This window comes from Mycteria americana, chromosome 12 (genome assembly GCF_035582795.1).
Source record: "Mycteria americana isolate JAX WOST 10 ecotype Jacksonville Zoo and Gardens chromosome 12, USCA_MyAme_1.0, whole genome shotgun sequence".
Lineage (NCBI taxonomy): Eukaryota > Metazoa > Chordata > Aves > Ciconiiformes > Ciconiidae > Mycteria > Mycteria americana.
The window spans coordinates 343054-356856 of record NC_134376.1 but is presented as its reverse complement, the minus strand read 5'-3'; the positions used below and the strand labels follow the sequence as shown (position 1 = coordinate 356856).

Sequence of the window (13803 nt, the reverse complement as noted above, 5' to 3'; positions counted from 1 at the left end):
CAGCATTGTTTGTAATCAAAGCAAATATACCAGTTGAGTTGTAGAGCTCGTGTTGCTTTGTGTAAATAATACTTTGTTAGCAAGGTCTGCTTCCAAAAAAATTGGCCTTATAGGTAAGTGGATGGAAGAGCTTTTCTGATCATGTCTGCCCTATGTCTTAATGGAGCTAGAGATTCAGTAACACAGTCAGCGGTTAGACTCAGTGTTGCCAGACAAGCCATAGGTTAGGACCCTATTCACACTGACTTTCTTTGTAACAGAAATGAGATTTTGCTAGTAGAGTTTCAGTGGTAACAAAGATCATCTTCTTCAGTGACTTTCTTCAGTGGTAGCAAAAGTCATCTTCGGGGTTCAGTATTATGTCACTTAGAAGTAAAAGGTAACTGGAAGCTTCAGAAGGCCCAGTCTCTACAAGTATTTTTTTGCTGCTGTTAGTGTTGATAGAACCGTATCAGCAAAGCAGTGTTGCAGATTTTGTGGGGAAAAAGCTAGCAGAGATGCAGTTGTTGTGGTTGTACTTGCTTTAGAGCAGTGTGGTATTTGTTTGATGCATACTATGTACTTAGATATATTAAAAGTTGTACTGGTAGTGCTATTGTCAAAATGCTGAATTGCAAAAAGGATTCCAAAAAGTATAGGTCCTTTTAGATAGCTGGGAGCTTTGCCTGTGACTGGCTTTTCATACAAAGGGGAGTGAGGAAGGTGTAAAAGGAAAAATGTAGTGATATCTAGTGGGCTTTTTGCATCGATTCAAGTTTTCTTCTCTTAAAGTTTATTTCTACTGTTTGCAGGTAAGGGGGGAAAAGAACAATATAAGGACTTACTTCACATGGCATGTAAATAAAAGGAAGCCTGTTTCTAGTGATTTAGTGAAAATTAGTTAATGAAGAGTTTGGTATGTCTGTTGATTCCACTTACCTTCAGCAGAGTTGTTATTTTCTTCCTTATCAGGTTTTCAAATTCACAGTATGTTGCACTAAGAAGGAAACAATTTCTATATGGAAGTAAATTAGAAACAGCACCCTTAAGAGCTTGGGAAAGTAGGTAGTGTTAGAGACTAGTTTTTAAAAGCAGAGTTAGAATGACTAGATCAGTGGTTATCAGTGTGGCCCACAGTGATCCATGACATGCAATAGGTAAGTCTGTTGTCATTACGTGAGGGTCTGTGCTTTCACTGGCTTGCCAGCTGAGAAATGTTGATAATTGCTGGGAGGAGAGCATCCTCAAGCTTCTGAGAACTGCAGATGCAGTTGAGAAGGTTTTTAAATTCTTCAGTGATTGACTTTGTATCTCACTAAAAAAGTCTGTATGTAGCAGAAGCAGAATCTTAAATCCGATTTTTCCAAAAGAGTGGCTGTACACGGTTAGGCTGGATGAGCTAGCCTGTATTCTGTCTCTGGTATATGTGAAGATGTGTGTAGAAACATGTATAGTCTCTGCAGACATGTTTTTTGGAATCTTTCAAAATAAAATTGAGTAGGCAAATCAAATCATACAGGACACAAGATACTAAACAAGAATATGTGGAGGGTGGAAAGACAAGCGTAGGAGTGACCTTTTCTATAAATGTTCAGGTGCAACATACCTAGTTGCATAGTTCTGTCATTTCTTAGGTAACTGATACTTCCAATCTATTGCATCTTCCTCTGTCCTTCTTGTTCTTAATCTTGACTTTTCTTTGAGAAAGTCAGGGGACTAAATGACGTTATACCTTGGTTGGAAATAACCTTCTCTTCCTACAAAGTCCTTTACTCTGTCTCTTCTTCCCTTAGGACTTTTCTGTACTTGATATTCATTATGACTTAGTTTCAGATACTGTGCAAGGAAATATACTGCATCCAACACCTTCCCCCCCCCCCCCCCGCCCCCCCTTCTTTCAGTGCTCTCTGGTGCTTTCGTGGTGGTTTTTTTCCTTGTTTGTTTGTTTTTTTTTTCAAGGTGATCTTGCTAGCTGCAGAACCTAATTAGATTCCCCCCCAGTGCTGCTGCTTTATTTGCCTGTAAACCCTCAGTTGCTCTAGAATAGCCTGACTGGAGCCAGTTCATCATTTAAATCCTAATATTTAGTCTGTGTGCATGTGTGTTTTACTTACTGTATTTCAATTAATGGGATGTTTCTTATACTGGCATTACTTAGTTGTTGAGCAGTCATACTCATGTCAGCCTTGCTGCACTCTTGCTAGGAAACAGTACAATCGGTTTTTAATTCTAGCTACTGTGTATCTTTATACAGGCTGCTGTTTGAGGAGTAGTCTGAAGGAAAGGTGATTCAGCAGGGCTATGAGAATGTTAGGGGCAATAACTAGTCTGGGGAAGGTGTCAGGTAAAATATCTGCATAGAAAGCATAGAAGGAACTGTGACCTACAGTGCACATACTTGAATGTGTATGTGCTGTTTTCGTAATGATAGCATCAATATGCTTTCTTCAGAGGGAAGAATGCTGCATAACTGATTCTGAGTAGAGGTATATACTGCTCTCTGGAGGAGTTAGTGAACCTTTTGAAAAGTAAAATTCTCCCATCTGTCTCCAGGTCTTCCCCCAGCCTTACCCCCCTTTTATCCTCAGAAAAGCTGTTCAAAATATAGCAAATGGCTATCATTGTAGGCAGATTCCTCATCAGTCTCTGCTGTATCACAAAGCTCAGACAAAGGTCTAATAAAAGAAGCTGTTACCTGTTCTTGATCTGCTGCCCTATCGGTGTAGTCATGGTTCTTGGAAAAAGCCCTAAGGAGCAACTGAGATCCTGGAGCAAGTAGGCTGCACTCAGATTGGAAAGGGAATCTTCCCTTATGCTTCTTGGAAGATATTGTTTAGAGCAGTTGCTTAATAATAGTTAATTTTCAGTCGTGTGGGAACTGATATTTGTATATCCATTATGGAGGGTGGAGAAAATGGAGAGTTTTAGCTGTACTCTTTTTGCCCTTGTTCCCTTCATCTCAATTTAGAAAGTATACGTTTGCATGCTTAGAAATATGTTAGTATCTCATTGTTCTGTAATGCCTCTAAATGTGTAAGTGAAGTGTATTTCTGAATTGTATCTTATTTTTGAAAGAAGTTTAGCAGTAAATAAGGGCTGCTTTTCCGTACTGCACAGAGCACAGCCAAGTGAGTAATTCCTAATTTGGGAGCTAGGTGCTTTAAGCCCATATACATGATTGAACACAAGTCCAGTTCCCTTCTAAAGTGGTTTCTGATAGAAATGCAGAAAGTTGTTCTGAATCAAATTGAAATTCATGAGAAAAAAATTATTTTTGTCAGAAGTAATGTTTATTTGAATATCAACATGAGGTATGTTACAGACTAGGTCAGGCTTGTATAATACATCTGTTTTGAGGTTAGGAGATTGTCATTAAGTCATAGTTTAATTCTGCTGGATGTATGTTAGAATACTGAGATTAAAAAATAATGTTCAGACATGGTGTTAATTTTCTTAAATGTTCCCTCTGCATACCATTTCAGTTTTTATTGTCAGAAGTAGTTCAGCAGAGCTATTGTCTGGGTTTTCTGGCCAGTTTCAAGCAAAACATTTGAAGCAGACACCTGACAGGCTAATGGAGGTATATTACCAACAGGGAGGGAAAACAGCTTGACAAGTTTCCTTGGTCTTACTTGGGAAAAATTGATAAAAGGGTACCAAACAATGATTTGCTTTGTATGTTACAAGAATCAGTATTTGGAGTATATCTTCTTGTACTTGCTGTTTTCTGGGCTATACCTGGTTCTTTATTTTGGAATTGGGATGTCTTTATGTGACCATAGGTACAATTTAAGTAGTGTTCCTTGTTCTAAAAGGTCATGGACCAGAGCATTCTTCAAAAAAAGTACTAGATACTGCTGATTATTAAACCTGCCAGCTGATCCGCCTTTTGTATATTGTTCTCTCTTTTCTTCCTGTCCTTCCCCAATGTGTATTAAAGAGAAATACTATTGGAGAAAGTGAGATTCCAAGTAAAAATGTACAAATGTATCCTTTGTCTCCATTAAAGTTTTCGTACTTTACATGTTCGTTTACAGTTCGTTGTAACTTGGATCTCTAATGTTACTCGTGAATACAGGCGTTCATTGCATACCTAGACAATTTTTTTAGTTTCAGGAGAACTGCTACTTGTTAAGATTGGATGGATGGCTCTGTCTCTAAGCATGAAATAAAGTTTAAAGATCATGTTATGCATAGGAGAATATGCTGTGAAATTTGATACCTTTGTGTTAGGGAGCATTTTTTTTGAATTTGAAAAAAGCATTCTTGAATTAAAGCGTTCAGACTTTTAACTTATGGCTATATGTATGTGTGCAGCATGATCTAAACAGAGTTGTTTAACAAATTAAGAGCTGCCATTTCTAAAAGAAATACTAACATTCCCTCCTAAAGACATTTTAGTGATAACCCTTTCAAATAGGACTTTATATGATGCTTGTATGAAAATAAAGTGCAGATGTGTGTGGTAATTATTTGAAGGTGTGGGTATAAGAGTTTAATTTCTCTTTTCAGTATGATGCTGTTCCAATCCAGTCTAGCGTGGTGTTATGCTCCTGTTCATCCCCATCAATGGTGAGGAACCAAGCAGATTCCAGCACTCCATCTGTCATTTCCACCTGTGGCAGCAGACAGGGATCTAACATGGAGGGCACTGCAGCTGAATCAAGATCTAGTTCAAACTCCTTGCAGCAACATACAGGACAGCAGCCTCCACAGCCTCGAAAGAAACGACCTGATGACTTCAAATTTGGGAAAATTCTGGGTGAAGGATCTTTTTCAACGGTAACTTTACTTTTTATAAGAAGTGCCAAACATCTTAGATGAACTTCAAAATTTGTTGTGCAGGTAATATTGCTGAGATTTAAATCTGGAGAGAACAGCTTGAAGAATAAATGAGAAGGACATAGTGGTTTTAAGTTTAACTATTAAAATTAAGTGTTGCACTAAATATGGGTGCTGATTTTTCAAGTACCTTTTAAACTCATCAGAATTCCCGTTGTGTCCTGATGACTTGATGCTTGGATTTTTAGGAGACATTGCTTTCTAATGTAAGTTTGATAGCATAATGGGTTATGTTAAAATTTCATGATATAAAGGATTGGAACTGGGCTAGGAGTTTTTCATGGTAAGAACTTCCATGCAATGTCCTCTCTGTGGCAGGAGCTACTGCCAGATGCTTAGGGAAGAAAGTAAGAACAGTGATACTTCTCCAATATTCTTTCTCAGCCTCTAGTGTCATGGCCCTCAAGGACCTAATGAGCCACAGTTAGTATCTTTGTATTCAGTAGCCTTAAATGGATTGTTTCTAACTTCTCACATCCATGGCATTTCACAAGAATGAATTACTTAAGTGTTATCTTAAAGAACCCATGGAGCAGTTAATACTTTCATTTGGTGCTTTTATAGTTGCCTCATTGTAAGACAATAAGTAATATTTCTGTATCTTTTTCACATGTCATTTGTTGTATATACCTTTTGGTTGTTGATCTCTAAATGTTGGGTTTTTCTGGTTCTTCCTATACAATCTGCTGTGGTGTTTAGGAAGCAGGCCTTTAGTAGTCATCAAGAGTAATTTGCACTTGAATACGTTGTTTGCAACTTGCAGGTTTCCCTAAAGAATCCAACAGAGTTGCTGCCTCTTGGGTATACCCAAACACTCTGCCTCACTGAGACACTTTCAATTTCTGCTTGTAGTCTCTGAAAGTTAGCACCATGTTCCTTGTAAATAAAGAAATTCATAGAGCCTAGCCCAGACTCTGAATAAACTTCTGTTCCAACATGCTGATACCTGTTCACTGGTAAATGGTTTTTTTGGTCCCAAGTCCTGCCCAGGAGGAGGAGTTTGTAGTTCAAAAAAGGGAACTGCGTGAGATTCCTGCCTGCCCATTTCTCCAGTCTGTTGAGGTCCCTCTGGATGGCAGCACAACCCTCTGATGTATCAACACCAGAGCTCTTGATCTGTGGGGCGTGTATCTTCACATTGTTGTCAAAACATCTTGTTAAAAAGCATATGCTTTGTTCCGTAGAATCACAGAATGGTTTGGGTTGGAAGGGACCTTAAAGATCATCTAGTTCCAACCCCCCTGCCATGCTGGGCAGGAATACCTTCCACTAGCCCAGGTTGCTCAAAGCCCCAGCCAACCTGGCCTTGAACACTTCCAGGGATGGGCATCCGCAACTTCTCTGGGCAATGTGTGCCAGTGCCTCCCCACCCTCATAGTGAAGAATTTCTTCCTTTTATCTAATCTAAATCTACCCTCTTTCTTATTAAACACAGTTGTAGATTCAGAGATCTGATTGTACTTCCCAAGATCTTCAATATTCTGACTGAAAAGTGTTCATCTCAGAAAGCTGGGGCCTTCATATTACCATGCCTCCAATGGCAGCTTCAGATTAAAAAAAAAAAAAATTTATTCAGGGTCATAATAAATATATTCTGTTTTCTTGGACTTCTATTAAGCTACCACAAACTCTACCTGATGCCAGTGCTGTATTTCAAATTCAGCAGAGATGCACATGATCTGGCCTCAGGGAATGTTTCTTCAGAGCATTCTGCAACTTTGTGGAACCACCTTCTGCAGCTGTAACTGTTCTTGGACCCATGCTTGATATTACAAATGCAGGGCCTTCTAGTTGTTGCTGTGCTCTTTTAAAGTAATGAAAACCTACTTGCTTTATAGACAGCTTCAAGCTCCTCTCAGAATAATATCTGTTATGTGGTGGCAGAGTTAGAATTCTCATGTTTGGATAGGCATGTTGTCCTACTCGCCTCCTTCTATACGGCTCATACATATTTCCCCCCTCCCTCCCTTGGTTTTGTCTCCACCTATAAATGAGGCTTCTCTTAAAAAGAGGAGCTCTAAGGAAGTACGAGTGACCAAAACCAGTTCTTAAATGCAGACTTAATCTCTAGCAGTCTGAAATATTTGTTCAAGTTTAGAGTTGGGCTTGGCCATGATATCTGCCAATTATGTTGGGGATTATTTCTGCTTTGTAGCCTTTGTTGAGAGTTCTCTGCTTTTATCTCACCTTCCTCTAGTTTGAGACATTTAACTACATTTCTTGCCTTGCTGTTGTCTGAATTTGCAACTTACACATTTATATGTTCTGTGAATGCTTTTGTTTGGGGTTTTTTTTAAACTACCTATCTAAGGTCTAATTCCTGTCTATAGAATTTACATTCCGTATTAATATTACTACTTCCCATAGGGTGGATAAGATTCAGGCCCCTGATAGCAGAGACATGGTATTAACATGTACCTCTGTGTGTGTGTGTGGTTTTTTGTTGTTGTTATGATTCTACTGTTTTTTGTGGATTATTAGTTGGGAGGAAATCAGGATATGGTATACTCAGATTTTTTCAGTGAGGAAGGGACTTGAGAGAACCCAAGTACTCATGCTAGGAGGTAAATACTCAATCCCGTGTACTTAGAATACAGCTGCTCTATATCAATGTAAGTATGTAGGTAATACATCTGAAATCTCATGGTAGAAAATTTGATACCATGCAGGACTGGAGGAGAGTCAGTCTTTTGGAGCTATACAGCTTAATTCAAGTTTGAGAGTTATTAGCTAAGATATATTTCCACCTGTGTCAGTTGATAACTTCTGCCATCTGAGTATGGACTCTGTGTATATAGGCAAGATTGCCTATTGGATTTTTGTTTTACTGATGGCACTGAATTGTTTTATGAAAATGTAAAAGTATCAATTCCCAAAATGCGGAAAGTTAGCACTATATATCTGGGTATTTATTTAACAACAGACTTAAAGTGACCTGCTTTCAGCAGCTTTAATGGTAGACTTGATTGATGAAACTTGCTAAGAAAAGTTAAGAACATTCTCATTTGATTGCACAGCTTTAAATAATGCTACCTGTGTACACAGAAGAGTCTCAAAAATTCCTTATGCAGAGATGCAGCTTGTAAGAGACTGGTTGTTTCTAGCAGAAATTTTCATTGATCAAATACTGTGAACTTCAGTGTGTTTGTTCAGATGAACTTTTTTAGAAAATTAAAGGTGCCTTTACTACTGAACTGAGATTTCAGTTTTCTAATACTGAACGAGTGCAACTGCATGCACTTCTTTCACCTGAAGAAGTGCCTTATTTAGAAACTCTTTTTCCTAAATGCCTAACATTTAGTATCAGGTAGATGTAATAATATTTTGGAGTACTCTGTTATACTGATTTTGCAAGGGGTTAGAATATAATGAGAAGTGGATTAGAAGCAAGCCAGGTGCAGTGATTTAAAAAAAAAATAGTGTAATGTTGAGAATCTAGCAAGGTATTGGAATGGATATAAACTTAAAATGAGAAACACAAACTGTAGTCATCTGTTGTTACAAGGTTATGCTCGGGTTCATGCAAGAGGACTTCCCAGATTTCTGTCAAAGGCAACTTTTAAGACAGTTCTTTCTTGAAGACGAGCTTTAATTTGTGTTCTTCCAAAAGCTTTTCTCTTTAAAAATGTAGAACTACTTGCCTGAAACTTTATACCTGGCTTCTACTAATTGGAAATCTTTCATTCCCTTTCTTTAAATCTTTTTCCTAACAAACTGTAAATAGTTGAAAGCTCTGTCTCACTTCTTAGTTTTGATCTTTCAGATAAAATTTATCTTTCAATCTTTGGTATTTATGTTAAGAAAAAGTACTGTGACAGATTTTTAGAAATATTCCTTAGCACCCTTGTTGCTTTTTTCCCCTTTAAGAAGATTTGGCAATTTACTGTGACTTAGGTTACAATTTTCAGAATTCTTCTGGGGAAAAAAAAAAAAAAGAGTAAATCCATGATTACCCAGTCAGGTGTATAAGTCTTTTAGCAAAACAAGAGTTGTTATGCTGAACTTAATTTCTGCAGAGGTCTTGCTGAAGCCAGCACAATATGAACACATGCTTAAATATTTTTCTGATCACAGTTGTGATAACTTATTTTGGGCAATCAGTATTCTAAATACCTACTGGGAGATCACAATCAATGTGTGTATGTCTTTAATGAATGGTTACAATATTTTTTTCCTCTCCTCTGGCAACAGGTTGTCTTGGCCCGAGAATTGGCAAGTTCTAGAGAATATGCCAGTAAGTATTGACTCCTTCAACATGAGCTTTTTAAAAGTACAGTATCAATGTAGTCCTGTTACAAAACACCTGTTCAAAAGACAGAATTAGTGGTTTTAGGATAATACTATCTAACCAAAAAAACCCCCAAACAAATTACTTAGATGGACTTCATTTGATTGTACCTCCTGCATTTTCACTCTGTCTTTTTTTTTTTATTAAGTTAAAATTTTAGAAAAACGTCATATCATAAAAGAAAACAAGGTGCCATATGTGACACGAGAGAGAGATGTAATGTCCCGCCTGGATCACCCTTTTTTTGTGAAACTCTACTTCACCTTTCAGGATGATGAAAAGCTATGTATCCTTTGCATTTTAAAACTTGCTGTAACGGTTTCTTAAAAATAATGATCCCCAGTTTTGGTTCCTTTGAAACATTGTCTAACAGGAATGATGAAAATAACTTGAGGTATTTAAAATATCTTGAACTTTACGATGCAATTTTTGCAGTCATGCTTTCAATAGAAATTAAGCAAATAGAATGAGAGTGCTCCCTCAAAGAGAAGAATGGGGGAGTTGCGGGACAGGGGAGATGAATAAAACAGTAACTTATATTGCCCGTGTGGTAAATGCTGAAGGGCGACTTGCAACAATCTAAGTTTAAAATAATAATAAAAAAAAAATTGGGGGGTGTTATGAGATGTTTTAGAAATGTTTTCTTTCTGATATATACAGTAAACCACCACAATTCCTGTGTTTAAAATAGGGGTAGCCAGCTATATTTACTACTATTTCTTATTTGAACAATTAGCTCTATTAAAATTTTTCTTATGTAAGAGTGCTTACAGAATAATCTGAATGATAGAAAGCTGAAACTCTTCTGTTTGGGCCACTGTTTCCCAAGTTATCTCTCTAGCAGTAATTGCAAAGTGCAGTTTCATCTTGAAAGCCTGTTGGTTTATAGTCAGCTTTTTTTCTTGTGAAGAAAATGTTAATCGTGTGAATTTCCTCCTAAACTTCCTGCTGTGCCAAGGGTAAAAGGATAGATCAGTCTATTTCTGGGGTCAGTGTAAGTAGTTGGGTTTTTCACAGAGGCTGCTAGCAGTGCTAACAGGCCCTATATTGTGTGTGTATGTACATACGTACACGTGTACACTAACAGAACTTACAGGGGCTCTCTTTTGTAATGTAAACATTTGCTCATTGAATGCTCGGCTGACTTTAGAACTTTTGAGATGATGGGGCAATTTTAAACTTAGGTTGAATGCTCGCTATGTCTGTAAATAGTTCTCTTTGAGGACAATTATGTATACAGTTAAAATGAATTATTTAGGTGACTGTCTGGAAAAACTACAAATTTAACTCTTTATGTAGTCTTTGCTATGCTAAGAAATTGGGACCTGTGTCCTAGGTTGTTAATATATTTAAGAAATTGTTTTGGGTTGCTACCATGTAAAGTTTCACAGTAACCAACTTTACTTCTTCCCATTGTTCATGTATTTTTAGTGTTACTCTCATCTTTGGAACGAGGTGTGGGGATTTTTGTTTTAGAATGGTTTAGTGATAGACCTTAACTATACTTACATTCAGATTTTGGGCTTAGCTATGCCAAAAATGGAGAGCTGCTAAAGTATATACGCAAAATTGGCTCATTTGATGAGACCTGTACCAGATTTTATACTGCTGAAATTGTATCAGCCCTGGAGTACTTGCATGGGAAAGGAATAATTCACAGGTAATACAAAGTTGAGACCAACATGCATTTGACTATGCACAAGGTGTTTTTTCTAGAAGCGTTCTTTTTGAAGTCTAACGCGAACATGGATTTTGTGGAAAGCTAATGAAAGCATAATAGCATTTCATTAGTATTAGTACTGTTGTTAACGTAGGGAGCTAAACAAAGAAAACTTTAGGAGGAGAGCCAATCTCTGTTATTAGACTAACTGTTCAAGCAGGGAAAAAGTAAGAAAACTTTTTGGCCTAGAATTAACATTACCAAAAGCTTGTCTTTTTCAAGCTTGATCAGTTGGTCTAAAAACAGAAACTGACTTTTTGTTTAACTAGATTTCTTTTTTCTGCTGTTATGTACCAAAAGTAACCAGAATTCTGCTGGTGTGTGAATTAGTGTGCAGCATGTCATCAAGAGAAGTAAAACTAATGTAGTCAGTTTTCACTGGGTGAACAATTTCCACAAAGCTGAACAATAATTAGGTAAATGGTGAAATTTAGCGAAGTTTTTAATAGGACCTTCACAGTTGTTTGTGATGTAATTATATTGTCTGGATAAGCATGTTTTGTCATTCATGTTTATTAAACAAATTAAAGCTGTAAGTGTGAGATATCTGAGCCACAGAAATTCTTTTTGGGTAAGAAATCTATTGTGTCTGTAGGTTCCCAAGCAGTTGTTCATGGAACAGTAGATGCTAGTTGGCAAAAAGCTGGCTGATTGTATTTCTGATAGCATTACTACTTCTTCCAGTTATATTTAAAAGGACAAAGTATTTTCCTAATACTTTTCTGTGAAATAATTGGGAATAGAATTTAAGGGGGCTGCATATGGAGAGTACTAAAAGCATAAAATTTTCTACGGGGGGGGGGAAGTTCAAGAACTCCCAGTTTCAGTTTGATTATATAGTCCATGTGTTAGGCTGGGAGAATGATTATAAAATGGATATAGCATGATTGTCAGTATTACTAAGCCTATATTGGAAATCTTGTGTTATAAAAGAGCTGCTTTGTATTTGTCTTCGTATGAAGGCCACTACGAGAAGCTCAAAAGAAAACAGTGAAATTGTGCAATTGGAGAACTTTATACTAAGTTTATTTAATTATAAGTCTATAGCTCTAGCAAGGCCTGAAAGTTCTTGGGATTTTCTGCTGCCTAAATGACCTGAAATATGGTCATTTATATGCCTAAATGAAATATGAAATAAATGAAATATGGTCATTTATATGCCTAAATGACCTGAAAAATGACCTGAAATATGACCTGAATATGAAATTCTGCTGAAATATGACCTGAAATAGACCCACTTTAAGATGCCAGGCTACTCTGGAAAAGTTACTAGATACATCTCTCTGTATCTAGATACATAGCTATATCCTAGATCCATAATATAATATTAATATATAATATAGGTATATGATATATTATATAAACTGTATGTATGTGTGTATAGAGTACAATATATAAACATACACATGTATATGTAAAAAACCCCACACGGAACTGTTAAAAAAGTCCATTCCATTCATGTACTTTCTGCTTCTCTCTGAGAATAGTTACAGGGAAATGAGCAGGTTTTTTATGGCTTGTGTGTCATAGTTACTGCATACCAATTGCTCTCTGTGCTAGTCCACAGACTTTAAACTGTACAACTGCACACCCCATGCTTTTCAATAATAGGGGGCTGTAATCTGAGGAAAATAATGCTGCACAGTGGTTGATGGAAACAGCTTTGAATTTGCACTGATTTTTCTTACCAGTCAACCAAAACAACTCCTGTGCTTCTAGATTTCTTTATGAGCATCCAAAGATACTTCTTAGGAGGGAAGGATGTTGTCTTTTCTTGTCAACTGAGGAAACTTGGTGCAAAGTAAATAATATCATAACAGTGTAACCCAATGCTGTTTAAGTTGTTGCTAATGAACCTCTTGACATCTAACTCTAAACTGCTATCTATCGTGTTTGTGATACTGTGAGGTCTGGTTTTATTTGGAATCGGAGGCAGTGTCCATACAAATGGTATGCATACATTTGAAATACAGATTATATGTGGATTTGTATGTGACAAATGTAAACATGCCACTGTTTAAGAGTGGATGGTGGTTTACAGTTCTTATCTATTCTGGACATTAGCTGGGGGCAGGGGGCTGCCATTGTTTGACTAACTGGAGTTTTGCACTAAGTAAACAGGCATAGAAGATCTTACTGCCATATCAGTCTGTCAGATGTTACTTAAATTAAGGCTTGGGAGTGAAGTTTTGGTTTTGTTGGTTTTTTTTCCTTTTCATTTCTGTTGAACAAGTGAGATGCACAATAGCTTAGTTTTGAGATTATTCATTACTGCAGGTCTTTTTAGAAAAAAGTTTAATGGGCTTTTCAAAATCTGTTAGCAGTCTGCATGTTGACTACAAGTTAGAGGAAAGTTGACACAACAATGTTTATAGAATGTCTGCATCATTTATGATAGCATTATGTACATAAGTCACTAGACTTTGCAACTTTAATTTGTGTGCTGTTTAAATATAAAAATCTGCCTTTTCCAGGGACCTTAAGCCAGAGAACATCTTGCTAAATGAAGACATGCACATTCAAATAACAGACTTTGGAACAGCAAAAGTATTATCTGCAGATAGCAGACAAGGTATGCCATTATTTACTTCATCATGTGACACAGATATCTATAGCAAGTGGTCCTTTGAAAATGTGTGTATGTTGTATTTACCAAATTGTAACCTTCGAATATCATCTCTTATCTAACAAAATCACTGAGAGATCTTGAAACAGTTTTGACTGTCGCTGCTTAGATTACGTCAGAGGTAATATTTGGTGAAGTGGTATAGCCAGCTAGATCACCAAATATAGTGGGGAAGTTAAACTACTTCAAATTACTTTTCATTTGCAAGACAAGAATACAAACAAATAGTTACTGTGGCTCAGCTGAAACAGTGTGTTGTCGGAGTGGGAGACAGACCCGGAGTAACGATGAATCTCAATATGAGTATGGTCGTTCTCCTTTATTCAGATTACTTAACAGGTTTATATA

At 37.0% G+C, this 13803-nt stretch overlaps 1 protein-coding gene across 3 annotated transcripts in view; it reads left to right on the top strand.

The window, feature by feature from the left end:
- Positions 1 to 13803, top strand: part of PDPK1 (3-phosphoinositide dependent protein kinase 1) — a 53281-nt gene that overhangs the window by 27134 nt on the left and 12344 nt on the right. For all 3 annotated transcript variants that reach the window (XM_075515292.1, XM_075515293.1, XM_075515294.1), the window contains 5 exons: positions 4492 to 4761; positions 9013 to 9055; positions 9258 to 9395; positions 10625 to 10769; positions 13304 to 13401. In XM_075515292.1, coding sequence (XP_075371407.1) covers positions 4492 to 4761; positions 9013 to 9055; positions 9258 to 9395; positions 10625 to 10769; positions 13304 to 13401 — 694 coding nt within the window. The remainder of the gene's footprint in view (positions 1 to 4491; positions 4762 to 9012; positions 9056 to 9257; positions 9396 to 10624; positions 10770 to 13303; positions 13402 to 13803) is intronic.